Here is a 27718-nt window from a genome sequence, read left to right as displayed (position 1 = left end):
AGACTTTTGGAGGATCCCTGGATCCCAACGGCCCCTCTACCTCCCTTCCCTGTTCCGATGGCAGTTCCCTGACATCCAGCATGATGCAAAACAAGAGATCCTGAAAGTTACAAGAGCACTGTGGTGGTATATCATCACCACTCTCTTGTCTCTTGGAAGCAGTTAAAGAATAGAGGACAATACTTTTCCTCCTCATTTGTCCATTACTCTAGGGCCCATCATTATTTAGGCACAAAATAAAGGTAAAGGTAAAGGTACCCCTGACCATTAGGTCCAGTCGTGACCGACTCTGGGGTTGTGCGCTCATCTCACTCTATAGGCCGAGGGACCCGGCATTTGTCCGCAGACAGATTCCGGGTCATGTGGCCAGCATGACTAAGCCGCTTCTGGCGAACCAGAGCAGCGCACGGAAACGCCGTTTACCTTCCCGCTGGAGCAGTACCTATTTATCTGCTTGCACTTTGACGTGCTTTTGAACTGCTAGGTTGGCAGGAGGCACAAGATACTGGATCCATTTATCTGGGCATGTAGTTGCATGATGAACATTGCAGATGGCTAGAGAAGGGGGCTAAGTATGCGCACCCCACACACAGCACCATTCAGCCTGGCCTGCAATCTTAAGATGGCAAAATGCAGCTCAGTATATGTCATGGCAAGCTTAAGTCTCTTCCTCGCTTTCCTTCAGATAAAGGACGTGCACGAAGACAGAATATTTCATTCTACAGCAATCACGACAACTGGCTACTACTTAGGAGCCAGTTCTAATTTGAATCTGTTTATTAACCAAATATCTAAAAATTGCTCACTACTTCTTCTCCTTGTTACAGAAACTGTCCACCTACGCCTACATTTCATTTCCTGTTCTTTAGTAAGCTGATCCCAGAACAGCTAAAACACTCAGATTCCAGATCATGTGAAACCTACGTGATTAGGCTTTTCTTTCCTTGCGTCTTAGGGAAGCTACTTTACACAAAGTCATACCACTGGTTCATGTAGCTCAGGAATAACTGGCAGTGGCCCTCTAGGGTTTCAAAAAGGAGGGTTTTTTCCCAGCCTTACCTGGAGATGCCAGGGATTGAATTTAGGACCATCTGGATGCGAATTGTAAGTTCTACCACTGAGCTGTGGAACTTCTCCCGGCACAACACACAGAGGCTGAGGGGCAGAAAGCTATGCAATGGTAGGGGCAGAAGCAGGGCCCTGCCAGCTCTCCAATGCATGAAGCCCATTCACATGGACAACACACTAAGGATTATTATTATATGCTGCCTTTTCCCCTAACAGGGACTCAAGGCACCTTACAGATAAAAGAACAGCTAAAAACAAAGGGGTAGAAACAAAGAATTTAAAAAAATAAATATGGAAGGCACTTTAAATATATATAAAGATTCATTTAAAACATACAGATATTTAGAATAAAAATAGCTCAGCACCAGCTTTCTGTCAAAAGCTTTTGAGTCCCAAGTATATAACCAACACACATGTTTACTGGCAGTCTCAAGCAATTCTGAAAACATTATTATAGAGGACTTCCTCTTTGCAGAGTAATGTCAATTCGTTCTCAAAAATGCTTGCTCTTCTCATGCTTAACAATTCTAAAATTGAAGCAATACTTTCTACCAATTTACCAAAGACTGTTCAGACCAACAGGCCTGTAATTTCCTGCATTGTTCCAATGTTTTTTTTTTTTTTTAGTTGGCATTACAGTGGTTACCTTCCAATTCTCTGGTATGGTTATTTTAGTCAGAAGCTTTAAAAAGTAAAATTCCGTTTTTCTTCTTAGTTTCTCAAAGGACTCCGTTTGAGACTCACTTTGAAACTGAAGAAAACATGTCACCGTATCTTTGGCCTGTACTGATCTTAAGCCAGGGAAGGCCTAGCTGCTTGCATACTATCTAAGATGTCAGTTTTGCATTGTCACAATTGACCAGTCTGCATCTTTCTCAAGCTCAGTCTTTTCGGTACACATCTTGCGTTTCTGATTTAGCACTACATCACCAAACACCAAGTACAAAAGCTGCAACACGGCATCAGCAGAGACCTTATAGTTCTGTCAAGACTCTGACAAAATGATACCAATCCAACTGGAACTCCTACCTGCCTAAAGAGTTAAAAGGTAAAGATAAAGGGCCCCTGACAGTTAAGTCCAGTCGCAAACGACTCTGGGGTTGCGATGCTCATCTCGCTTTACAGGCCGAGGGAGCCGGCGTTTGTCCGCAGACAGTTTTTCCGGGTCATGTGGCTAGCATGACTAAGCCGTTTCTGGCGCAATGGAACACCCAAACCAGAACAGCACACGGAAATACCGTTTACCTTCCCACCGGAGCGGTACCTATTTATCTACTTGCACTTTTTTGGCATGCTTTCGAACAGCTAGCTTGGCAGGAGCTGGGACCAAGCAACAGGAGCTCACCCCGCCACGGGGATTCGAACCGCTGACCTTCTGATCAGCAAGCCCAAGAGGCTCAGTGGTTTAGGCCACAGCACCACCCGCGTCCCATCTAAAGAGGTAGAAAGCCCCAAACACTTTGTATTCATTGTGTCTATTCCAGCCAAGATCCACTTTTCCATAACAGCCCAAATGAAGATCACTAGCCTTCAAAAAGATTTGGTTAATTATATTTTGCATACACATGGCACATGTTCACACTTACCTAACTTCCCATAAGGGAACTCTGCACTCCACCCAGGTTGCCTGGTAACTCTGACATCAAGGCATGATGCATGATGGGGCATCGCAAGAGAGTAGCATCGTGCTAGCTGCGATTTTGGGAGACCTAAAACAGGGGGAAGTGAGATTGCAGTCAATGTGCATAATGGTTCTTTTGTAATAGGTCATTCCAATTACAGATGTCAGATTGTTCCATTTCAAAAATTATGCAAGTGACCTATAAGAAAGCCAAGTTCTTGCATTACATACAAAACAAGGGGCACATGTTTTCTCACTTGCATGGGGGGCGGGCTGTAAAATCAAAATACCACTCAATTTAAACCACCAGAATCACCTCGAAATTAAAAAGTAGACATAGAACCAAAAAAAAAAACAACAACACTTGAAACTATAGTTAGAAACTATTCAGGTTTCTTGGCAAAGCATCAATTAAAATCACAGTATTCCACCACTTAGGAAACTGTAGGAGAAAAATATGGTGTAATTACTGAGAGCATCAGCAGAATTAGGATATTATTTCACATCCAAATTTCCAGATCCTATTCTTCTTAATACACTTCTTAGCTGGTTTAGTTTTCAATTCAACAACAGGAAATAGGTGCTGCAAACACATGGAGGTGATAATCGGTTATTATATTTCAGCGAGCTTTCTTGTTATAGCATGGGATTACATGGAAAAACCTGTCTCATTAAACTGTCAAGATGTAGTTACTGACTAGAGCTAGAAACTGAAATAATACTCCTTCTATAGAGACACGGATGAATAAAGCATGGTTTGTAAGGATCATCAACAAGCTTCAAAGTAAATGTGATGGTTATATGTTCACATTTAAAGTAATATATATGGAAGTATTTATTACCCTCTGGAACAGAACAAACCAAGATAGTAAAATTCAACAACATCTCTCTACACAACAAACAATAAATTTTGAACACACACAAGAAGCATTCTGTGAATGTGTCTCTTGACAAAGCTGAATGATCAAGCTGGTCTCCTGGTCATTCACAGCTTCACTCAAGAGAAAAAAATGAAAGTATGAAGTCAACATTTTAGGGATTGTTTACAGCAGAAATGGGAAATTTGAGGCCCTCCAAATGTTGTTGGACTCCAAGTCCCATCAGCTCAAGCCAGCATTGGTCAAGGGTCAGGGACAATGGGAACTGTTGTCTAACAACATCTGAAGAATAGGTTCCTCACCTCTTGCCTAAACTGTACTTCTCCACTTGAAAAATTCTAGGTTATAATTATAGAGCACCTTACACTATAAGTATTTTGAGGCAGATGCCAATCAATATTAGGGGAAATCTCTTAATATATTGACTTTCGGTGTTTTTACCACTGTGCCCTCTCCATATCATGGAGCCACTGAAGTTAGTCAATCACAGACCATTTTATTTGGGGGGGGGGGGCAGAAAACAAGACCAATACAGATCACATATAAAAATATCACATATGCAAAAATATCTAAACTAGATGGTAACCCCTGGATATGTTTGTTTAAAGAATAAAAGCTCTAGCACTTTTTAAACAGTATTGTTTATGATTTTAAAACATGGAAGAGACGTCATTGTGGCAGAAGCATCACATCCTTTTACAGCTCATTTGGATTCAGTGAAGCCACTGATGACAAGAAAAATAAGAAGGCTGCGTTTGCACATAAGAAGGTAAGCCAAGAACCTTGGCTTAATAAACCATACCAAGTAAGAGCTGCATGCTCATGCATGCAGCCTAACTGCTTATGCTACATCCCACCACATTCGCACAAGCAGGTAAACCACACAGGAAGGGGACTCATGGCATTTAACAAGCTAATACTCATACACCAACGATAAACCTTGTTTCAAGGCTCCTTGTGGTCCTGGCTTGTTAGAAACAGACAACAGATAAGCAAACAATAACCTCTAGTCCAGATGCATCACTAAGCTATTGGCTGCCTGGCTTTGTTTATCCACTCACACAAAGGAGAAAGCAGGTCGGGCTATGTGAATGGTGTGCTTTATGAACCCAGGGTTCTTGGCTTATCATTACCTGCTAATGCAACCATAAAGTGATATTAACCAAATGTGATTTTAGAAACTTACAGATGCTTGCAGGGAGTAGAAAGGAATGGAGAGAAAAGTGCCCGAGTCAAAGGGGAACTGAAGATTAAAAGATAAATTGATCTGAGGCTCTATAGGCAGCGTTACATGATGGATAATGGGCAAAGGGCCATGTTTAAAAGTGCTTGACATAAAGTTAACATAAAAAGGAAGTTGTACTACATTCCCCATGTCAGCAGCATTCCTTTCCAGTAGTTAGCACATTAAAACTGGAAAAGATTATCTGTAGTCCTTGTGAAATGCACATTCCTTACAGGTGGACATTTATATCAGTTTCCTCCCCAAGGTGAAAGGTTATCTGTGGTCATATTAGCAAACAGCTGCTTATGATCTGAGTTGTATACTACTCTTGGAAATCTCCTGATTCATGCTAAATGAAACCATGTGCCCTTGATGTTCTGCTTCCAGTATGTCAAAAGTTCAATGAATGACTATACTTAGTTTTTACACACACACACACACACACAGAGAGAGAGAGAGAGAGAGAGAGATTAATCACTGATTAATCTGGCAAAGTGAAAACACAACATTTGAGATTCTGCTAGAACACTAACCCGGCACATTTCTATTCCTAATACTCCTCATTTTAGATAGAAGGTTTGTACAAGAACAATGAACTTGGTTTGAACTTTAAAGCAGGATATTATGCATTTAATTAAGCGTATCCAACTTTTAAGATGGATACATTGGGATTTATGAAGACCTTTAATCTCAAAATGCAGAAGATGAGAAATGGCAAAGCAATATTTTGCAGCCTCCAATGAATTCTCAGTTACCCGGACATAGATAACATACAACGCAGAGGAAATTCTCTGAGTCGCAGAGTCTCTTCAGATTTTCTCAGCCATTGAAGCCTCCTCTCTTGCAGCTCCTTTGCAATGTCTAAAACAGCTCTCAGAATTTTCCATGTCTCTTTGAGATAAGAGCTCCAAGAATACATATATGAGCTGGCTTTTACCAAGTCACACCATTGGTCTACCTACTGGGAGCAGGGTCTACAATAACTGCATTCACATGTAATAACTTATCAGCCCACATCTTTCCTCCCAACGAACTAGGAAGGAACTAGATCAGATTATGCTATGTCTGCATTCAGTCATGTTTAAGAGATCAGGAGCAAGACTGCAGGATCACACCTGGTTAAGGTTACATCCACACAACACACTTAGGGCACTCTTATAACACCTTAACAGTCATGACTCTACACACACACATACACACAAAGAATTCTGTCAAATCTAGCTTGTTAAGGATGCTGAGAGTAGATCCTCAGAAAGCCACAATTCCAAACACCCTTAAACTACAGTTCCCATGAGTCTTTGTCTTGACAGTCATAATCTATGGTGCAGGTGTAGCTAAAGACATGCCCCTCCATTGCATACTGGTTCTGTAATAGCTATTCCCTTTCATTACAGTGGTACCTCGGGATGCAAACAGGATCTGTTCCGGAGCCCTGTTCACATCCTGAACGCAACATAAGTCACGACGGCGCGTCTACGCGGGTCGCATTTTGCCGCTTTCACGCATGCGCGTAATGTCATTTTGAGCGTCTGCACATGCGTGAGTGGCGAAACCCGGAAGTAACGCGCTCCATTACTTCCGGGTTGCCGCAGAGTGCAACTCGGAAGCCCTCAACCCGAAGCACATTCAACCCGAGGTATGACTGTATTTTAAATGCTACCTCCCTTGCATTCCTCAATGTATCCCTTCAATAATCATCATCACAGTCAAGAGGAGGAGGGTTTAAAAAGCCCACAACTCATCTTCATCAAGTAATTAATTTTTTATCTTTCCTGCTTGTTTATAGAAATTAAGTTGCTGCAAAAGTTTTAAAACAACCTTATGATCTACTTTTCCATTCTGATGAGATATGCATCAAATATTTCATTCAGGATTATTCCTACTTAATATAGAAGTTATCAAAACCAATGAGGGAGAAAAAGATAAAATGCAGCTGTGCTTTAATATTTTACAGCATCACACTTGTACATCTGATATACACTCAATCAAGCTTAACCTTATTTAATGCCCTTGACAAATATCCCCTCAGAATTTTTAAGTACATCAGGCAAACACATAAAATATTGACGCAAAAACTTCCCACCACCAACCCAAAGGGGGCAGGGAGAGATTGATGGATTGATTGAGATTTGGTCCAAAAATGTTGCCAGCAATGTTTTTATAGGCTTCATTTGTGCTCGTAGACAGCGGCAGAACTCACCCCAGTAACCTTTAAAATTGCTTTGCATGTGGAAAACAGCACTGATCCTACAGCATTGGGCTATAAACACAAGCAGGAAAGCTACATGTTTACTAACAAAAGCCAAACTTTGCATCTTGAGTAGAATGTCATGATAAATACACACAAAGGAGTGTTTGTATCGTGGGCTAGGAGTTGGGCTAGGAGTGGGTTAGGCTGGGTTAGGAGTTACACCCAGCTATCATCATTAACCACATTTATATCCAACGCTTCCCTCTCTACAGGGCCCCCGGTGGCATTCATGGTTCTGCTTTGTAGATGGAGTGATTGGGACTAGCCAAGGTCAACCAGTTTCATTAATGCTGCAGATTTTAGCCTGGGCCCCACTGGCTGTAATCTAACACTCTTAAGAACTACAGTACTCTGATTCTCCTCTGCCTGAGCTCTAGGGAAAGGGAACGGTTTGTTGGTTTGTTTGACATCTTCCACACACACATCCAAAGGTGATGTACAAATTGCTATTTAGAAAGCAGCTAAGACAGCATAGTGCTGACACTAGAGTCTTGGGGGTGTAATAGGAGGAAGATTTGGGGCAGTGCAATAAAAGTCATTAGGAATTCCTTAATCAACTCCACTGGATGCAGGAGTGGGGAACTTGCGGCCCTTCAGAGGTGGCTGGACCAGAACTCCCTTAATCCCTGGCCATTGGGCATGTTGGCTTGGGATGATGGGAGTTGTAGTTCAGCAACATCTGGAGGGCCACAGGACCCTCCCCCACAGTAGACCCAACCTTATCATCAAGGCTTCAGTCCCATCCATACTTACCTGGGAGTAAGTCTAATTTGAACTCCCTGGGCCTTGCTTTTGAATAGACATGTGCTCCAAGTAACTTCTAGGTGACCACTGAAACCAGCACATACAAGTGCAAGAACTATGAAGTAGCAGCAACGTCCCAAATGCTACCTTTAGGGTTCATTTCTACATCTCCTACTAAACATCAGGAAGAACCTTCTGGCAGAAAGAGCTTTTTGACAATGGAACAGAGCTGGTGGGCACTCCTTCCTTGGAGGTTTTTAAGCAGAGGTTGGATGGCCATCTGCCATGTATGATCTTGTTGGGATTCCTGCATTGCAGGGGGTTGGACTAGATGACACTAGGGGTCCCTTACACGTCTATGATTCTATTATTCCATCTCAGGAAGAACAGGTGTTTTTTGTAATAATAATACTAATAAAACTAAAAGTGACAAAACGCTTGAGGTTTTGTCCTAGAAGGCACCTAGAAGGCAGCAACAACAGGCAAAGCAACTGGAAAATGCAAGGAGATAACCATGAGGCTGATTTGCCCCAAACCCATTGTTAGGATGTATACTAGCACCAATATGTATGGGGGTTTGTATTTTGCAGCAAAAGGTGACATTTCAGAAAGCATTCAGTAAAATGTTAGCTAAAAAACAGTGCTCGGATCAGTTTTTGCCAAAGAATCAGGTCGCCTTCCCTGCTTTTGGCAAAGGATTTGCCAAGGAACCCATTTTCTGGGTTCCTCATGTTGCTGCAGACTGCAGCAGCTACTTATAAGAGGCAATCAGAAGGCACTTTCCTGTAAGATGCAAAGTGCAATCCCCACCCACATCTCTTGGCAAGGGCTTTGCCGAAAAGAAGAATTCTCAATATTGCAGCAAAAGGTGCAAAATTGCTCAGCAGTTTCCTTTCACCACTCACAGTGCAATCCTAACCATGTCTACTCAGAAGTCAGTCCTACTGTATTCAAATGAGGGTTTACTCCCAGGTAAGTGAGGTTAGGATTCCAACCTTAGCCAATTTCTCTTGCTACAAAAGCCCAGTTAAGATGTATAATCTGTTCTCTTAAGAGCTGAAGGATATCACAGCGCTAGTTTTAAGCATTACTATAAATAAAGCTTAGCTGAATCATGTGGAAAATAAATAAACCCATGTTTGCTCTTTCTGTAAGCCAGCCTAGGAATTCTGAATCGAAGGGCGATATAAAAACTTTATAAAAGTTCAACTGAGACCTATCTTCATATTCCTTCCCTTTCATATGCAACTTAGCCCTCTTGCCAGACACTCCCAGAAGACAGGGGGGAAACAGGATTGGCATGCAACTGACCACCTATTATTACATGAATTATTGTCAGATATGTCATGCTGCTCAGGGAATTGGCTTGCCATGGATTTAACACAATTGCCTTTAAAAACCATATACTTTTCATTAGCTATTAAAGGTAAAGGTAAAGGTAAAGGTACCCCTGCCCGTACGGGCCAGTCTTGACAGACTCTAGGGTTGTGCGCCCATCTCACTCAAAGAGGCCAAGGGCCAGCGCTGTCCAAAGACACTTCCGGGTCACGTGGCCAGCGTGACATCGCTGCTCTGGCGAGCCAGAGCCGCACACGGAAACGCCGTTTACCTTCCCGCTAGTAAGCCACCCGCGTCCCTTCCCGCCACCCGCGTCCCTTCATTAGCTATTAAGTTTTATTTATTTCCAGTTTAAACAGAAACAAAGCAAATTGTAACGGACCCTGGTGGTCGAGGGTAAAAACCAAGCAGAAGAACTATGAGTAACTTACTGAATACTTATACAAACTTTACCTAACTTTGTTAAATCATAATAGCAAGATTGGGCACAGAGCTTCTCTGCCTCACTCCTAGGCTTAGTTATTAGCCTCAGCAGGTCTGTAGCACCTTGTGGCGTGAAGTAACACTATGTGAATTAATACCAAGCACATTGTTAGCTCCAAACTCTAATATAGTATGATTTTTGGCCCTTAGAGTTTCACCTGCTTAAGCACCACAGAGTTTTGAAAATGACTCAAACAACTCTTACCTCCTCTGACAGCAGCCTCACACTCTTTACCTTGGCAGCTCACACTGTCCTGTGACTCTCAACACACACTTCTGGGGGGATCTCTCTGCTTTCTGCATCTCCAAAGAAATCTGCCAGACTCCAACCATGGAAGAGGACGCCAAGAGGACGTTAAGAAACAAGCATGCATTTGCAAAATTAAGCCTCTGTAGAAAAAAACAAACACAGAACTATATACATAGATTGCCATATGGCTGTGACCTTTGCTCAGTGAAAAATACCACAACTGAGTACAGAGTATTTGAAACAGTGCTATTTGTCAATATCCCTTACATAGGGTAACAGTGACAACATTCAGAAGCCACGCTAGACCTTGGGCTTGTACGACCCCTCTCCTTCTCCAGTGTGATCCTAAACAGAGGGTTCCACTTTCAACTGACCACAGTTTAGCATGACATCCAAGACCAAACATCTGGTTAATGTTAACTACGATTTGTTTAAACAAGACAGATTTATAACCAAGGGTTTGAAGTTGACTTGATTAAAACCAACCATAGTTCACATCGTCGGATTCAGACAATACAAGTTTAGTTAAGTAAAAAAAATGAAATTTCTGTCCAAAGACACCACAAGCTGTAACCAAAGGGTGGTTGTTGGCTTATTGAAATAGCTTGTTAGGGGAAACAAAGCACAAGCCAGGATTCAGACATAATGCTAAGCAAAAACCATGCCTTAGCTCACAGCAATGCAGTAGCACGAGAAGCAGGGTAGCAGCAAGGCACCTTAAATTTTAGCCCTGTGCAGAAGATCTATGTGTTGTTAAGCTCAACTGCGCTTTACAGTGACTTGTGAACTAGTCCAGTGTCATTAAGGACAAAGCTATCTATGGCGACTAGCTATGACAGCTATGTCCTCTTGCCACTGCTGGAAGCCATATGCCTCTGTGTACCAGTTGTTGGAATCAAGTGAAGAGTGTGCTGCTGCATTTAGGCCCAGCTTGCAGTGTTCCCATAAGCTTCTGGGTTTGTCACTTTGAGAAGAGGATGGCGTACTAGATTAAACCCTGGTCCAATCCAGTAGGGCTCTTCTTATGTTCTTATCTACAAATCCCATCCCCCCTGGATTGTAGTCCAATAATGCTGGGAACCCAAGGTCAGAGGAAAGTGGTTTTTAGCATGATACGTGAAGCAGGCCAGTGAAAGCATTGCAGGCCCTTCACCATACCCATGTCTTCCCTAATTTTCTCACCCTGACTTTTAAGTGTCACCAGAAATCCCCAGGTAATTAGCAAATGTGAGACTTACAATGCAACGCAGCTCCCTTTTGACCTTTCCCATTCACAACAATCCTACTAAATTTTGTCTGCTTAAGGACATTACTCATCTCAACTTCTTTTAAAAACCTAAAAGTGATTCAAACAAATGTTCTTCAGTGACACACAAATGTCTATTTTTGACTCCATTTTGATCAATCATCGTAGCTGGGAACTTCAATGCAGTTTTAAAGATGTAGGGCTATAGAATCATAGACCTGCAGAGTTGCAAGGAATCTAGTCCAATACCCTGCAATGCAGGAATCACAGCTAATGTTTGGTTGGGTGCCAAGAGGCACTAGTGGAAGAAGTTCTGGCAGTAAACTGCAGCACAAGAGCAAGAAGAAATTTCTATGTGACATTGTGCAAGAAAGTGGGTTGTATCCAACTAAGTTCTAGTCAAAGTAGACACATGAAAACGAATGGATCTAAGTTAACCAAGTGAAGTAGGTTAGGCTGAGAGGCAGTGATTGCCCAAGATCACCCAGTGAGCTTCCTGACTAAGTGAGGATTTGAACCCTGATTTCCCAGGTCCTAGTCTGACATTCTAACCACAACACCAAACTGACTCATGTGTAAGAGCTAAGCACACTTTCAACTCAGTTCTGTGTTAATAAATATTGTGTACCAATAAGGAAGAAAATGAAAGTTTAGGTGTTAAAATTTATGTGCAGCAAGCTATCACATAAAGTACAAGGGCAGTTTAATTGCCTTCATTGAGATTAGCTGCTGCTGTACTGTGCAATAGCTATTTCTCAAAAGGTAATAATACAACAAAGTTGAAAAGCATTTTTCTCTCCTAAGGATTTGCCAAGTAAAAAGCAGTTTGTCTGGAAAGATCAAATGCATGCTGCACATTGAAAGCACTACCTTCCAGACAGCTATATCACAACTTCTGGTAGTTAGGCCTCCTAAATAGTTTTTCTCTAATTGGCAAGTGAAGTGAGGCAAACCAAGGGAAAAGTCAGAGTGATTGCATCACAACAGAAGCATAAATGCAAGAACTGCAAAGTAGTTTATGCTGTTGTATCCATGAGTCTTTAAAAAGAAAGGTCTGTGGCTTTTTGTACCTTCTATTTCAGTCCAATAACTCAAGTGTTTCTTCAGGCAAGTGTTCTACTTTGTGCAGGATGCTGTCAAAAGCTTTTACGCCATTCAAGTAGCTACTGAATTCACTCTCTGATACATCTTACAATGCACGTAGAAGCTTCTTACATCTAGACGCTCTATACCATAACAGTATTTCCTAAAGCAATTAATAAATGCCCCGGTATTAATAAAGACCCATTCTTACCATCCTTCACTTTAGTCCTAAATTATGCAACAGCCCTGCCATTTGCACAGTACAACTCCAAAGAGTTTTATTTGTAGTCACTCAACTCGCTTCAATACAGAGTTTCTACTATTTCCAGAACTAGCTATTAACTAAAGATACCCAAGGTGGGTTATTTGCTCTGAACAAGAAGCATGCTCCTTCTTCCCATGGAGCCCCAAGGTTTATGAGAACTGCTTGAGCATGTCAAGGGAGCATAAAAGTGACACAGCTTTGTCAGAATGAGAGAGGGGAATTATTTAGGTACAAGGAGAAGAGGCTCATTAATTGGGGTTGTCAACACAGTGTCCTCCAGATGTTATTGAACTTATTAGTCACAACCAGTATGGCCAATGATCAGGGATGATGGGCACTGTAGTTCAACAAACATCTGGATTAGACTATTACCCAAGGCTCTTGATACATTTCAGGCTCTAAACCTCCATCCATTAGACGGAGGTAAATTACTCTGCTACCTAGAGATCTAATGTCATTAAGACAGATGAGAGAAGAGGCAAGTTACGTCACATTGGGCTGTTGAAGACACAGCACTACTCTCCTTTTAACTTTGGTAAAAGAATCCAGGGATGGCTTGTCACTGTTTTCCCTCTACTTGCAAAACTGTTCCCCTCTCAGAGGGAAAGTCCATCTATTTGCCACCCTCTCTCGAATGGCAAATGACAAACCTAGACAGCACCTTAAAAAGTAGAGATATGACCTTGCCAACAAAGGTCCGTATAGTAACCTTTGTATGGTTTTCCCAGTAGTGATGTACGGAAGTGAAAGCTGGACCATAAAGAAGGCTGATCGCCGAAGAATTGATGCTTTTGAATTATGGTGCTGGAGGAGACTCTTGAGAGTCCCATGGACTGCAAGAAGATCAAACCTCTCCATACTTAAGGAAATCAGCCCTGAGTGCTCACTGGAAGGACAGATCGTGAAGCTGAGGCTCCAATACTTTGGTCACCTCGTGAGAAGAGAAGACTCCCTGGAAAAGACCCTGATGCTGGGAAAGATGGAGGGCACAAGGAGAAGGGGACGACAGAGGACGAGATGGTTGGATAGTGTTCGCTAAGCTACCAGCATGAGTTTGACCAAACTGCGGGAGGCAGTGGAAGACAGGAGTGCCTGGCGTGCTCTGGTCCATGGGGACACGAAGAGTCGGACACGACTAAACGACTAAACAACAACAACTCGAATGGCATTAATGAAAACATTGAAACTAAATGTTAATCCAAGTCTCCCATTTTAAACAGGTTCCGAAACCCACTTTTATCCCCAGTTCAGTTACTGGTTATAGCCCCTACACACACACACACACTCAATTGATAACACGTCCCCAAATAAATCATTATGCAGAAGGACTTCATCTGTCCTGCAACTACCAGAAACCATTTTCATTGAATACCTCCTTACTTCTACGTATACAGAGAGAAACCATTTTTCTCCCATCCCAATCTGTTGAGACCTTTAATAGTTTTATAATGGTGATTTATAATTATAAATCTCTTGTGCCCTGTTCTTAATATTATTTTTGGATGATTAAATGAGCATGCCTCAGTTGTTTTATGGTTACAGCCAGATGTTTTGGACTACGATTCCCTTCAGCTCCAGCAAGCAGAGTTGTGGTCCAAAACTTCTGGGAGGCACCAGGTTGGAGAAGGTTTAGTCATCAATGGGATGATGCTCCAGTTCCTTGCTATTTCAGCTGTATTTTTCTATTACTTATCCACAGATCCTCATTTAAGAGACGGGCACAACAGATACAGAGTGGTATTAAAATTGCCTGCTGTTTCCACCCTCTTCAATATAATTCCCAACACCATTTCATCCCTCCCCACCCACCCCCCAGCTCGACTGCAACACGTTTTCCCCAAATTTCTCTCTATATCCCATGGTAAAGGTAAAGGACCTCTGGATGGTTAAGTCCAGTCAAAGTCGACTATGGGGTTATGGCACTCATCTCGCTTCCAGGCCAACAGAGCTGGTGTTTGTCCACAGACAGCTTTCCGGATCATGTGGTCAGCATGACTAAACAGCTTCTGGCGCAATGGAACACCGTGATGGAAACCAGAGTGCACGGAAATGCCGTTTATCTTCCCGCCACAGCAGTACCTATTTATCTACTTGCACTGGCATAATTTCGAACTGCTAGGTTGGCAGGAGCTGGGACAGAGCAACGGGAACTCACTCCACTGCAGGGATTCGAACTGCCGAGCTTCTGATCAGCAAGCCCAAGAGGCTCAGTAGTTTAGACCCATGGTGGTTCTGGGTCATCATCATAGCCAATTTAAAGCATGCATCCATGAATGTTAATAATTTTTGTCCCAATGTCTTATCAGAACGATGTAAAGGAACAAGCAGTTTTCTAATGCTGCCTGCATCTCTTTGAAATGGTTCCATTTAAGAAGATGTGCGTCCTAGTATTAGTTCCCTGAGCCAGAGAGTATTTCATGTAAATAGACCAAAAAACAACAAGATTCTTTCTCTCCATTCTATAGCCATTTGGCAGCAAACAGTGAAGCAAATAAAGCGCCTCTATTGCAGATTCTTAGGGATGAGCATCTACAATATAAGACACTCCCCTTTAACTAGCACACTTTGCAACATGTGCCAAAACCTTCATAGTATTGTATAAAACAGAATACGTGGCGAAAATCATTGTTTCATAGCACTGGATCAGACTTCTTCAGATTTCCACAGCATAAACTAACTCTTCAGGAAGGAAAACACTGTAAAAATTATCTTGCAAGTCTACAAAACAATTAAATCCACTTTTCTCATTTAACAGTACATAACTTCTTCCTTCGATTTATCAATCCACTTCTCTCTCTCTCTCTCTCTCTGATCCTCTATTGTTACATCCAGATTGATGCCATTTCTTGTTATGTTCATCTTCTGAGCCACTTAATCCTTAGGGACCATGCTGTGAAGAGACAAAAGCCCCACGGGAGCCCTTCCTGGGCAAAGGCTACAGCCGGAAGGAGAGGCAGGGAAGCTCAGAAGATAGGCCCTGAGCAAGAGAGAAAAACTGGGAGGGCCAGAGGGCTGCTTATTGGAAATATAGCTTCCAGAAGAAAGTTAATGGAGCAGGGGTGTGGAATATTCCAGCCCAAGGGGCCACATTCCTTACTGAGCAACCTATCAGTGGCCACAAAGCCAACAGTGGGCAGAGCCAAGGATGTGATTCTTTGTACACTGGCAACCATGCGAAAGTCATGAGATTCCTACAAATACACATCTGAAGCCTACCACAGTTCAAGAGCACATTTCATAAAATAAAAGCATGTGAAGAGGACATAAAACAGGACGACTAATGGGTGTTCCCTGGGGGAAGTGTGGCATGATGACATTCCCAAGGGCCAGACAGAAAGGTGCAGAGGGCCACATTCAGCCTAGACCTTAGGTTCTTCACTCCTGTAGGCAGGCATGGAGAGTCTGAAATGGGGTGAGATTGACCAGAGGTCAAGAGCAGACTCAGAAGACAAAAGTACAAAAAAAGAATTATTGGTTCTGAATTCCACTGTCAGCTCCAATGTGGCTCAGAGAGTCTGTCAACTTGCTGGTGGCGAATACGGTTTTACTTTGGTGGACATCTTTTGCATGCTGGGGTCCTGAGCCTACTATTACTACGCCTCCTGCTTCACACAATCTTGTGTGATATTGAACTGCCCTTCTCACATCTAGAGGTGACCTTAGCAACTCGGCAGATGACAAGCGCGCTACTTGACAGTCAAGAGGGAGTTCACAAAATCCCGACATCATCACAAACAGCCTTGGCAGTTTCTCCTAACACCTCACAATGCCACATTTGACGCAGACATCTTTTCCTGCCACTTTGTCCTGAAGTTACAGCCACAATCCTAACAGGACAAATATTTCAATTAAACGCCATCAGCAATAGCAGAAATACATATGGGATTTTCAGCCGAGTAACATACAGCAAGGGCATATGTACTCTTTAGTCACAAATACTTCCTACCAGAGAGAAAATGTCCGTGTAACACAGTGTGTGTATGTGTGTGTGTGTGTGTGGCAGGTCTCCTAAAACACAGCAGCCAAGTGCAATTTTTTTCATCTTCAAATGGCTGCATCTCATTTCAAAAGCAGTCTGTAGAAAAGGCAGTCAATTAGAAGTAAAGCAAATTAGAAGAACAATTTAGTACACACATCTGCAAAGATAAAAGGAGACTATTTTCTTTTGTAGGCACTGCAATGTTAAGACATACCACAGTAGACTGTTTCTGATAAAATGACAGCTAATTTCTTCTAAATAGTCGGTTGAAAATTAGATAATTTTAAAAATACAAGTACTCCAGCGGTTCTTAAAGGGTGTGGAACGCCATACTGGTATGGAAGAAGAAGAAGAAGAAGAAGAAGAAGAAGAAGAAGAAGAAGAAGAAGAAGAGGAGGAGGAGTTTGGATTTGATATCCCGCTTTATCACTACCCTAAGGAGTCTCAAAGCGGCTAACAATCTCCTTTCCCTTCCTCCCCCACAACAAACATTCTGTGAGGTGAGTGGGGCTGAGAGACTTCAGAGAAGTGTGACTAGCCCAAGGTCACCCAGCAGCTACATGTGGAGGAGCAGGGAATCAAACTCGGTTCACCAGCTTACGAGTCCACTGCTCTTAACCACTACACCACGCTGGCAAGCGTGACAGGAATATTCAAGGCCAATCAAAGAAACATTTGAACAATTCAGTGTAGTATATTACAGTATCAAAATAATGTTTTTATTTGCAGAATATAGATAGATAGATATTTAAAAAGAGAGCAAGAGCATCAAGTTATACTGAGAACAATCCTAGCTGAGATCCAGAATAGTTGACTGAAAAGAGTGCTGGAGAATAGCATTGGCTATTCTTCCGCAGTTCTCCATGACATACTGTTGTGAACAGTGATTATCAACTGACAAATATGTAAGATCAAAAAAGAGAAAGGCTTCTTTGTGTTGATGAGAAGATGAGAGTTTGCTGGTCTCAAACTAGACCTGATATAAATGAGATTGACCAGCAAAAGGAAACTCACACACCTCATCAATGAGTTTATATACATACTTAAGGTACATATGCAAAAAACTCATTTATAATTATATTTGGGGAATGATTCATGTTCCTGTGTAGCTGTATTGTTTTATCCTTTCTGGATGTTCCAGGATCATATTATAAAGCAGTTATGTTCTATGTTATAAATCGAGCACTGCTAGGAGTTGTTTCCTTCTGACAACGTATTTCTTATCAATAAAAAATTCAGTGCGGCATGAGCAAATTTTTATTCTGAAAGTGCGGCCCAGGGGGAAAAAGTTTGAGAACCACTGAGCTACCCTAATGCCTCATTTTTGTTGCAGCAGAAGTTTTAGGAGTTAGGAGAATGCCTTGATCTGTGTTTTACACTAAGAATTGAAATATACTCATCTTGAGCGTGTAATTATATAACTGTTCCACGGACTACAAGTGATGAACTGTCAAGAGGTGACCTTGGAGCAGGATTAAGTGTTTCACTTCATGTTTGCTTTACCAAATATGGTTTGGGGGTGGGGGGAGGCGGTGTTTTGAGACCAAATGCGCCATTACCACAGAATTGCGTATTAGACATTCTATGGTAAAACTGAAACTAAAGGGAGAAAATGTATTAATATGTTGTCACAAAGAATTAGGAAGTTAGGCATCAATCAGTCACAGGAAACGCAAATAAATTTTATCTTTGGTTAAACGCAGACCCCGAAGTTGCTTGCTGAAAGGGCAGCGGTACAAATTGACCTCTGTTTCACCTGCCTAGCAGCCTGCACTGAGTCTTGTCACTGTGACCATTTCACGGTGAAGTTCCTATGAAGAGCCTGGCAGAGGAGTATAACAGGTGCTCATGAATTCTGAGATGAAGTAGGGTGCCTTGGAGGGCTCTTGGGCAACAGTACAAAGTGGAAAGAGTTGAACCAGGATCTTCTGAAGTGCTCTGTTATGCTTTAGCAATCCTAACATTTTTAAAAGTGTGCTGACAAGTATCTACTGAAATAAATAAAAAAATTAACCTCTCTAAGGGACGCGGGTGGCGCTGTGGGTTAAACCACAGAGCCTAGGACTTGCCAATCAGAAGGTCGCAGTTCGAATCCCCGCGACGGGGTGAGCTCCCGTTGCTCGGTCCCTGCTCGTGCCAACCTACCAGTTTGAAAGCATGTCAAAGTGCAAGTAGATAAATAGGTACCGCTCCAGCGGGAAGGTAAACGGCGTTTCCGTGTGCTGCTCTGGTTCGCCAGAAGCGGCTTAGTCATGCTGGCCACATGACCCGGAAGCTGTACACCGGCTCCCTCGGCCAATAAAGCAAGATGAGCGCCGCAACCCCAGAGTTGGTCACGACTGAACCTAATGGTCAGGGGTCCCTTTACCCTCTCTAAGCTTGCCATACAATGCCAAGGAGAGAGGATGGGTGAAATGAGAGCAAGCCCCAGAATGGGGAGAGGGCAAAGGGCCAAGCTTTTCAGGCCAACTGGCCATGCTTGTAATCAAAGGGAATGGTTTTCCCTGGAAAACAATCCCTTTTTATTTCTTCCCACCTACAAATCAACTTTTAAAAAGTTCCTAGCACAAATGCCCCTGGACCTATTTGCCTGTAATTCAGCAGGTTTCTCGCCAGGGCACCCCTTTCATGCTTGCAATTTGCAGAACAATTGTCCACAAAACACGAGGAACAGATTCGTTTATTCCTTTTCCCACACACATGTATCCTCAGACTGCAATTGCTGCCTTGGCAGGAAAAATGCTGTAGTCATCCTTCTGAAACTTGGCAGGGTTCATTCCCTTAGGGTTGCGAATTTCATCCAATTCTGACCCAAAATTAAAAAGCTATAGGTTTTTTTTAAAAAAAAGAAAATAAATTTTTAAGGCTGCCCAGCACAAAAACACCTGGACATATTTGTGTGTAGTTTGGCAGGCTTTATACATTTTGGAAGAGTTAGTATATCTGCACATTTCACCTTCTTCTGTTAAAAGGAAATGAAGTTATAGCCATTCTTTTACTTCCTGGTAGTCAATGGGGGGAAAATGGAGAAGACTTGAACTAATTTCCCAGCCCATATGACACTCAACAATGGGGGGGGGCCTTTACAATGTACCAAATTAGGGTACAAATCAGATCTGTGGCCGTTGCATGCCTCTAGATAACTTCATCTGTCACTATTTCCAGTATACAACCTCCAATTTGCATTAAACTGACCACTATGTTCACTGGCCTGGGTGGTGATGATGGTTGTTATCAAAAAAGGGATCCACTGCAGCACACGATCTACATGCCGTGCTAGTAGTCTGTAAAAATTTCTAAGTCCAATTGTACAAATTGTTTAAGTGATTGACATTTTTTTCTTTAAAAAAAAATAATCAATCCCACGCTACTCATAACTGTCAGTCCCAAGGTGGGTTGCAGTGTTGCATCCTGCATGTTCTTAATAAATGTACTTCTTTAATTAAAAAAAGTCAATCGTATTCCAATCTTACTTCCTCTTACCTCTTGCCTTCGGCTTCTCCCTTGAGGAAGTTGGGTGGGTACAGACATTGAGCTGCCAGATTGGTGACTCGGCACACTCGTCAAATCTTTCCCCACCAGGTTCTCCAAAGAGTCCTGTCAATTCAGTAATTCAATCTTTTGGAAATACGTTTAAGGCAGTGGCTATGGTGGGGCAACCAAAAACCAATTCACTTTGTTTTAGGTCACATTTTGGGAACCTTTGGCCTGCCAGAGGTTTTGCTGGACTACAATTCCCATCAGTCCAAGCAAGCATGGCCAGTGGCCAGGGATGATGGGAATTGTAGTTCAACATCAGCAGGCCCAAGGGCTCCCCATACTTGCCTTTGTAGATGGAAGTTCCATTTAGCTATTCTGGATCACAGAAGCACAGATGTACTCTTTCATTCAGGGCTGGTGCCAGGCTGGAGGAGGCACAGGCAAAATCCAACTTTGTAGGATTTCCAGTGGCTATATTAGGCCGCAACTGTACAGTCTGCAGCAGGTGGCTGCAAGCAGCCCACCATTTAAACTGTCAAAAAGCAGTCTGGGAAAGACAAACAGGCTAAGCATGGCAACTCAGAGCAGGGGTTAAGCACCTGTGGGGCCTTCAGCAGCTGCCAAAGGATATACGGTTTTGACAGTAGGCCTGCCTTCGTGATTTTCTCCCCCAACCCATTCAAAAGCTGTCTAACACAGCAGCCATCACCACATTATTAGTTTGTCCATTCTTACTTCTATAAACATCCACTGTGTTTACCCTTTTAGCAAAACCTTTGGGCTACATGCAATGAGATTAGTTCCTTTATAAAAAATGAGAAAGAGAGAGACTTGTTTAGAAACACATGAGTGAGGGAAGCTTTGGATTGTTCAGAAATGCAGCCTTTGGGACAGAGAAGTACTTTCAATTAGGAAAAGTGAACATGCACTGAAGCGAAGACACCAAACACTTAATCAGAGAGGGCTGTCAGGCCTCCCCCTTCCTACAACCCGAAAAGGGTTGGGATTATGGGAAGCAGCACCCAATGAACTGCAAGGAGCTGTGGTTACAAAGTTGTGGAAGACCTGGCGTATTTGTATACATGAACATTTGGATGTATCCACAAGATCCTGACCTAAGAACACCGCCCCTCTGCACCAACATTTTAAAAAACCGAATTACTCATTATTATTATTTTTAAATCAAATGTCCCTGCCATTTGAAATGTAGCAGGTAGCTGCAGAAGGACAGACCTGCTCAGTGGTGGCACCCTGACTGAAGAATGTCCTCCATGGGAAGATTTGCCTAGTACCTACCTTGATGTTGTTTCAAAGCCAAACAAAGGTTTTTATTATCTCAGGTTTCTTAAATCTCTTTACATTGCTTTTATGCCACTTTGCATTGGATTTTTCGTTTTAGTTCCACCGACGCCTATCCTTACATTGCCCTTTAATGGTGGTGTTTTAATGTTCTAGTTTTTAATGTTACCTTATTGTCACTTTGACTTTTTGTAAGTCGCCCAGAGAACAAGTAGAAGCGGTGGGGTGTATAAAACAAAGACAGGGCAACTCCCTGTTTGTGCAGGGGTTGCGTTTTGGGTCATGGTGTGTGTCAGTGGTCACATGTAAGCCTGTCCCACCCCCTTCCAGGTCTGAAAACAATGCACATTTCGGTGGCTGCACATCAACTGGGCACTTGCAAAATGGTTGCTGGCTGTGAATAGAATGCCCGTCACAAGTGAGGTGCAAAGCCCAACAAACCTGAAACTAAGTGGATATTTAAAGAATAAAAAGTTCTGCTGATAGGAAACTGTATTGTCACAGCTGCTGGGGGGCTATCCTATGTTAAACTAATTTCCTGCTAACCTTCCAGGATGATTGGCATTATATTCCTGCCATTCGGGTAGGGTAGCTTGGGGCATAGTCATTCAGGGGAGTGTTCTGCTATGGAGATAACAAGGGTAGTGCTGAATTTAGCAACAGAGAGAAATAGAGCCCTGAGTTCAGCTGAATATGGCTGAAATAGGGGAACAAGAAGTAAGGGTAGCCATTCTAGCCCATTAAAAAGAAGAAAAATCCATTTTAGAGCAATATCTTTACTAGGCCAATAAAAATGCGACAAAAGTTCCTACGGTTTCACCATCAGTCAACTTATTCCCTCTCTCCACTCCATGAATTAGTATGCCATATAACATGGATAGGCAAACTAAGGCTTGGGGGCCAGATCCGGCCCAATTGCCTTCTAAATCCGGTCTGCGGACGGCCCAGGAATCAGCATGTTTTTACATTAGTAGAATGTGAATGCATCTCTGGGTTATTTGTGGGGCCTGCCTGGTGTTTTTACATGAGTAGAATGTGTGCTTTTATTTAAAATGCATCTCTGGGTTATTTGTGTGGTATAGGAATTCGTTCATTATTATTTTTTTCAAAATATAGTCTGGCCCCCACAAGGTCTGAGGGACAGTGGACTGGCCCCCTGCTGAATATGTTGACCCCAGCCATATAGCCTAATAAAGCATTCTGGAGAACTTGAAAGCATGGTGGCATTTTGGTAGGCCTAAGAAAAGCAGAGGAGTAGCAGTTGTGCTGCCTTGCTTCACACAGCTGTTGTATATTGGCAAACAAACAGATTTCTGACAGGAAGTCCTTCCCAGCCCTGCCTGGAAATGCCAGGAATTGAACCTGGGAACCTGCTCTACCACTGAGCTACAGCCCTTCGTTATTATACAGCTGGTGATAAATAAATGAAGTAGGTGAGCCAACATAACAATCCCTCAGCCCACACTCCACACAGTCTGAATCCCATCCACTTTCCTGTTTGGTCTACCACCCGCCTCTTGGCAGAAATGCTCCTTCGTTCTGCAGTTTATCAAGCATGCGGCTGCCTTTGAACAGAAATAGTTCAAAACACAACATACGCATTACTGACTAGGAGCAGGAAAAAATGGAAGGCATCAAGCCAGTTTTTTAGAAGAAGACCCTTGGTTCATTTCTGGGTACAATCTGAAAGGGTAGTAACAGGGCCTTTTTGTTCATGGCCTCACAGCTATGGGATGCAACAGATTTAAAACAGGTTCTTTTTCTTGAGGTTTGTAAATAGGTTTAAATATCCAATTTTTTACTATGGCTTTTATCAGTTAAGAGTTAGATCATTCTGATTTTAGTATGGTTATGTTAAGCTGGGAATTATCTAGCACTGGTATAGGTACTGTTTTGTGTTACTTTATTATAAGGTTTTATTGTATTTTGAAAATAGAAAGCAGTTCAGTTTTTTTGTTTCAGTTCACACATATAGTAAAGCCCTATACAATCTATAAATACCTTCTTACATATAAGCAAGCCCAAGCCCTTGTTTAATGGGCAGCCATACACAAAATGAGCATTTGAATAAGAACATTTGAATAAGAATATTTTAAACTGCAAGCTGTGTTATGTAAAAAGTGATGTAAAAAGTGTATGAGGTCAATTTGAAAAGTACATTAAGAAGCCCAAGCTCCCTTAGATTTCCAGACCCTGATCAAGCATGCCCATTTCACCTCCCTCTGCCAAAAACACTCCCAACAGACTCCATTGCTACCCTCTACAGCAGCCTTTCTCAAGCTTGGGTCCCCATATGTTCTTGAACTACAACTCCCATCATCCCTGACCACTGACCATGCTAGCTAGGAATCACAGGAGTTGTAGTCCAACAACATCTAGGGACCCAAGGCTGAGAAAGACTGCTTGACGGAGTATTCACCAATATTTCTAATCTGAAGGAAATAATTCTAGAACACGGAGACCCCCCCCTTTCCTGATAAGCCATGCGAAGTTGTCAGTGTTAATATTCTAAGAGCAATGATTCCAATAATATCCAATATGGCATTCTTAACAAAGACCTTTTGGGGTCAAAGCTACATGAAACATTTGTGTCTTCTGTATTAGTGTTGTCAAATTCTGTATTAGTGTTGTCAAATTCCAGCTCCAAGGATTTTATCCTACTCTACGTAGGTTTCTAAATGTGGTGGCAAGAATGCACATACGCATAGACTAGGAAAACACACAGGTGTGTCACAGCAGTGTGTGTTTTGCATGCAAATTGTAACCACGTACCACCGGGCAGTTCTACATTTTCCTTTTTTTAAAAGCCCTGCTTTGCAATCTGCCTCAGAGGCTCTTTTCTGTGTTCCCCAGTCATCAAGACATTAGGTAGGTGGTAGCCAGAAATAGGGTCTGCATTATGGCTTTGTAACTCTCTCCCTGGGGAAGTTTGCCTGACCCTGCATTTGTTATCTCTTTAGCACCTGATGACGCCTGGAAAAAATAAGGAAAGGCTCATCACCTCTGTGATTTTAATCTCTGCTTTTATGGCTGAAGCAGTGACTGCGTTCTGCAAATGTTATCATTTTTGTGTATTGTAGTGAAGAGGAGAAACTTTCCTTTTGAGAGTTTATTTTTATGTTAACCTCCCCTAGGATGCAAGTCAATGATTGCAAAATACCTAGTATGCTAGAACGTACTACATATAAAAGGTACATATAGTCATACAGACATGGATCTCCTTCCAAATTTACCTAAGGAAACACTGATCTCCATTCTGCGAGGTGGCAGCAGCAGCAGCAGCAGCAGCAACTCCTCATGCATCTTATAATAAGAAGGGTAATTTTGCACAATAAAGTATTTATGATTACAGAGCCTTCCAACCGTGGTGTACAGATGCAAACAATCTCTCAAGGGTAGCTACTATTTATTAGAGGCTAAAAAGGGGTCTCAAATTATAGGCAGAAGTCATTGGAGTATAAAAAAGCAACCCAATTAAAAGGACACAGTATTATTTCACTATTCTTAGCATGCCTTTTCCCCATTTTCAGGTAACAGCCTGAACCAATCCTGTGCCCAGCGATTAGCCTGCTCGAGTTAATTAAAACAGTGTTAATCTCAAAAGGTACCTAAATTACCTCTCCTTCCCAAAAGGCTGCCTAGAACCAAAGGTTATAATTCCCATCATTCAGGCAACTGCTCCCCTGCATCAGACAAGGAACAAGTCCAGAAGATTATCTGCCAATGCAAACTGCTGCTGTAGCAGGTCCTTCTGCAGAGCTCAGCATATATCCACGGGGCAAGAAGCAGCAGCATTTAACTCGCTGCAGTCGGAGCCAGCCACCAACTACAGAGCACAAGCGGTGAAGTTTGCCTAGGAGAAAGAAGTTTGGGCAACTTAATCCAAATCCCTTGCTCAAGGGCAACGCGAGCCAAACGCACAGCGGAATAAGCATTGAAGCGAAGGACTTGGTCCCAGGGAAAGATTATACATACATACACATACAAATAATGCATGTAGAATCCAGAGTCCAAGGTTGCCAGAACCCTGCCCAAAGCAGAAGACTGCAGCCCAGAAAGAAGGTGCATGTTCTATAGGTCTACTGGCTAGGAAGAATGCTCCAAGGTCACCACTGGCTCCCAAATTAGCCTCCTTGCAGATGATGGATGGGTGCAGAGGTGAAGAGGAAAGATCGGGAGAAAAAGGGAAACAGTGAACAATCCCAAGGTAAGATCAGCAAAATCAGCATCACACTAGATGGCCATGACCATATCATGGATGGACAGGAATGAGCAATGGAGATGCAGGGGTGCAAAAACCAAATCTGAAACACGGTTGACTCCTGGGTGGCAGGACCCACACATACCGCATTCTCCAACCCTTAGAATTCTGCCCTTCCAAAGTGCTAGTAAAGTTTGCCATGCCAAAAAAAAAAGGGGGGGTCTTTGAACAGAACAGAAACAGTCTCCCAGTCCTCACCACACAGTTAATATGTCAAAGTCTCTTGTTATCCCACAACCAAGAATGCTCTCGCAAGGGGATGGTTTGGGGAGATCAAGGAAAGTGGCGCAAAAGAGTGACCAGTCCCCTTAACCCCCCCACCCCACCCCCATTTGTGTGGGTATCACCCACTGAAGCACACACAACTCAATCCTACAGCACGTTTAAATGGAAGCAAATCCCAGTGTGTTCCATGGGATGTACTCCCACTTTTAAGTGCACAGAAGACTACAGCCTCAAAGTCTCCTTAACCGGACTTGGAAGAGCCTCCCTCCTGCTCCGAGAAATCCCCTTCCACACCCACGGGTGACATGCTCCTCACACCCACTCTAGCCAGTCTTCCCCAAAGCTTAGGGGACATGGAAACACATGACGGCTTCTCATTATCCATAGGCGCAAGTGAAGTCCTTCCTCCAGCCGTCGAAACGAAAGACATGAGCCTCGAGCCATTCCTAGCCACGCAGGAAGGTTGCGAGACGCGGACTCAGTTCCGCAGCTGGTACTAACCGGGGCACCATTTACAGGCTAGAGGAAAGGGGGTTCTATTTCTAAGGCGCGGGAAAGGTGAAGCAATAAAGATAAGCGCGCCTCTGAGCATGTGCAGACTGCCGCCGAGTCATCATAACCCAGAAACTATGAGGAGAGCAGATTATCTCACAGCAAATCATACGGCCTCCCCCACCCCACCCCACCCCACCCCCGGCTGCGAAGGCGAAACTTTCGGGGAGACTTACTTGCGCGCTTGAGGCTGCCTGTCCTTCCCGCTCCGTCGAGGTCTCTGGCGAGCGGGGAGCCCCTCGGCGAAGACATGCCTGGCCGGCCGGTGCCTCCCCTGAGGCGGGCGCCTCCTGGGCACGGGCGCAGCGCAGCAGCTGCCCTGCAGCGGCAGAAGGAGAAACGCCGCCGGGCTCGGCTGGGGGTCCGGGTTTCACGCGCCTCGGCTGCCCCACCGGGACGCAGCAGCAGCAGCAGAGGCAGGAGGAAGCAGAGGAGGAGGCGGCGGCTGTGTCCTTCCCTCCCCGCCAACGACTTTCAATTCACCTGCAAGCAGCCGCGCGGGCTGGAGCAGCGGCGCAGAGCTCTGCTGATAGGAGGCGCCTCAGCCCCCTCGCCTCAGCTCGGCCGGCCGGCAGGGGCGGAGCCGCACGCGCGCCAGAAGCCCCAGCGGCGCCTCCCTTTCGCCTTCGGAGCGCGCCCTCTGCTCAGGCCGCCGCTGCGCAGCTCTCCTCGGGATTGCAGGCATTGCGTCACCTCCATCCCCGCTCCAACCCCCCACCCCTTTCCGAGGGCGAGAGAGCGACCCCGGGGGAAGGCGGCCCGGCGCCCAATCCCGACGCCCGGTGGCCCAGGAGCCGGCCTCTCTGCCAGGCCTCTGGGAGGAAGGGGTCTTCTGGCTTCGAGCTCAGAGGAGGGGAGCTCAGCCGGCTGGTAATGGTGGAGGGCATTCGTAGCGAGGGAGTGGCCCGCCGGATGGAGCCTTGACCTCCTGACCTCCTTGGTGGACCCATCAGCCCCTGGTCATGCTGGCGAGTTGTAGTCCAACAAGGGCTGGAAGGCACCATGTTGGAGAAGGGATCCGTCTAGTCCAGTGTTCTTATTCCTAGAGATGCTTCAGGACCATCAGGCAATGGAAGAGCATCTGCTTTGCAAGTAGAAGGTTGCATATTCAGTCTCCTGATCTCCAACTAAGGTTGGGAGAGACCCAAGAACATAAGAAGAGCCTCCTTGGATTAAGTCAAATGGCCTATGTAGGCCTGTTTTCACAGTGGCCAGCCAGTGGGAAACTTGCAAGCAGGGTTCAAGCACAAGGGCACTCCCCGCTCCTGTGGTTTCCAGCAACTGCACTGCTGCCCTCCTTCATGACTAGTAACCCATCTCCTCCATGAATTTGTCTAATCTTCTTTTAATCTAGGTTGCTGGCCATTGCTTCCTCCTGAGTTTATGCACTGCCTGAAGGACTGCCTTTTATCAGTCTTGAATCTCTCAGCATCCCACATTGTTGAATGTCCACGATACTTCTTAGAATCC

General features: G+C 43.7%; 1 protein-coding gene across 11 annotated transcripts in view; it reads right to left on the bottom strand.

Annotated features, from left to right (window-relative positions):
- Window positions 1–26909, bottom strand: part of KIAA1217 — a 358062-nt gene extending 331153 nt beyond the window's left edge. For 2 of the 11 annotated variants that reach the window (XM_083406037.1, XM_083406019.1), the window contains exons 1-2: window positions 26425–26768; window positions 2655–2777 (exon numbers count right to left, since the gene is read on the bottom strand). In XM_083406037.1, coding sequence (XP_083262163.1) covers window positions 2655–2777; window positions 26425–26500 — 199 coding nt within the window. In that variant the 5' untranslated portion in view covers window positions 26501–26768. Of the gene's footprint in view, window positions 1–2654; window positions 2778–9813; window positions 9999–26424 lie in introns of those variants that run through there. The other 9 variants (XM_083406033.1, XM_083406007.1, XM_083406013.1 and 6 more) reach the window with 8 other exon arrangements.
- Window positions 26910–27718: the final 809 nt, after the last annotated feature.

Source organism: Podarcis tiliguerta, assembly GCF_965153285.1.
Source record: "Podarcis tiliguerta genome assembly, chromosome: 12".
Taxonomy (NCBI): domain Eukaryota; kingdom Metazoa; phylum Chordata; class Lepidosauria; order Squamata; family Lacertidae; genus Podarcis; species Podarcis tiliguerta.
The sequence above is the reverse complement of the archived record's forward strand: the minus strand, read 5'-3'. Positions and strand labels throughout refer to the sequence as shown.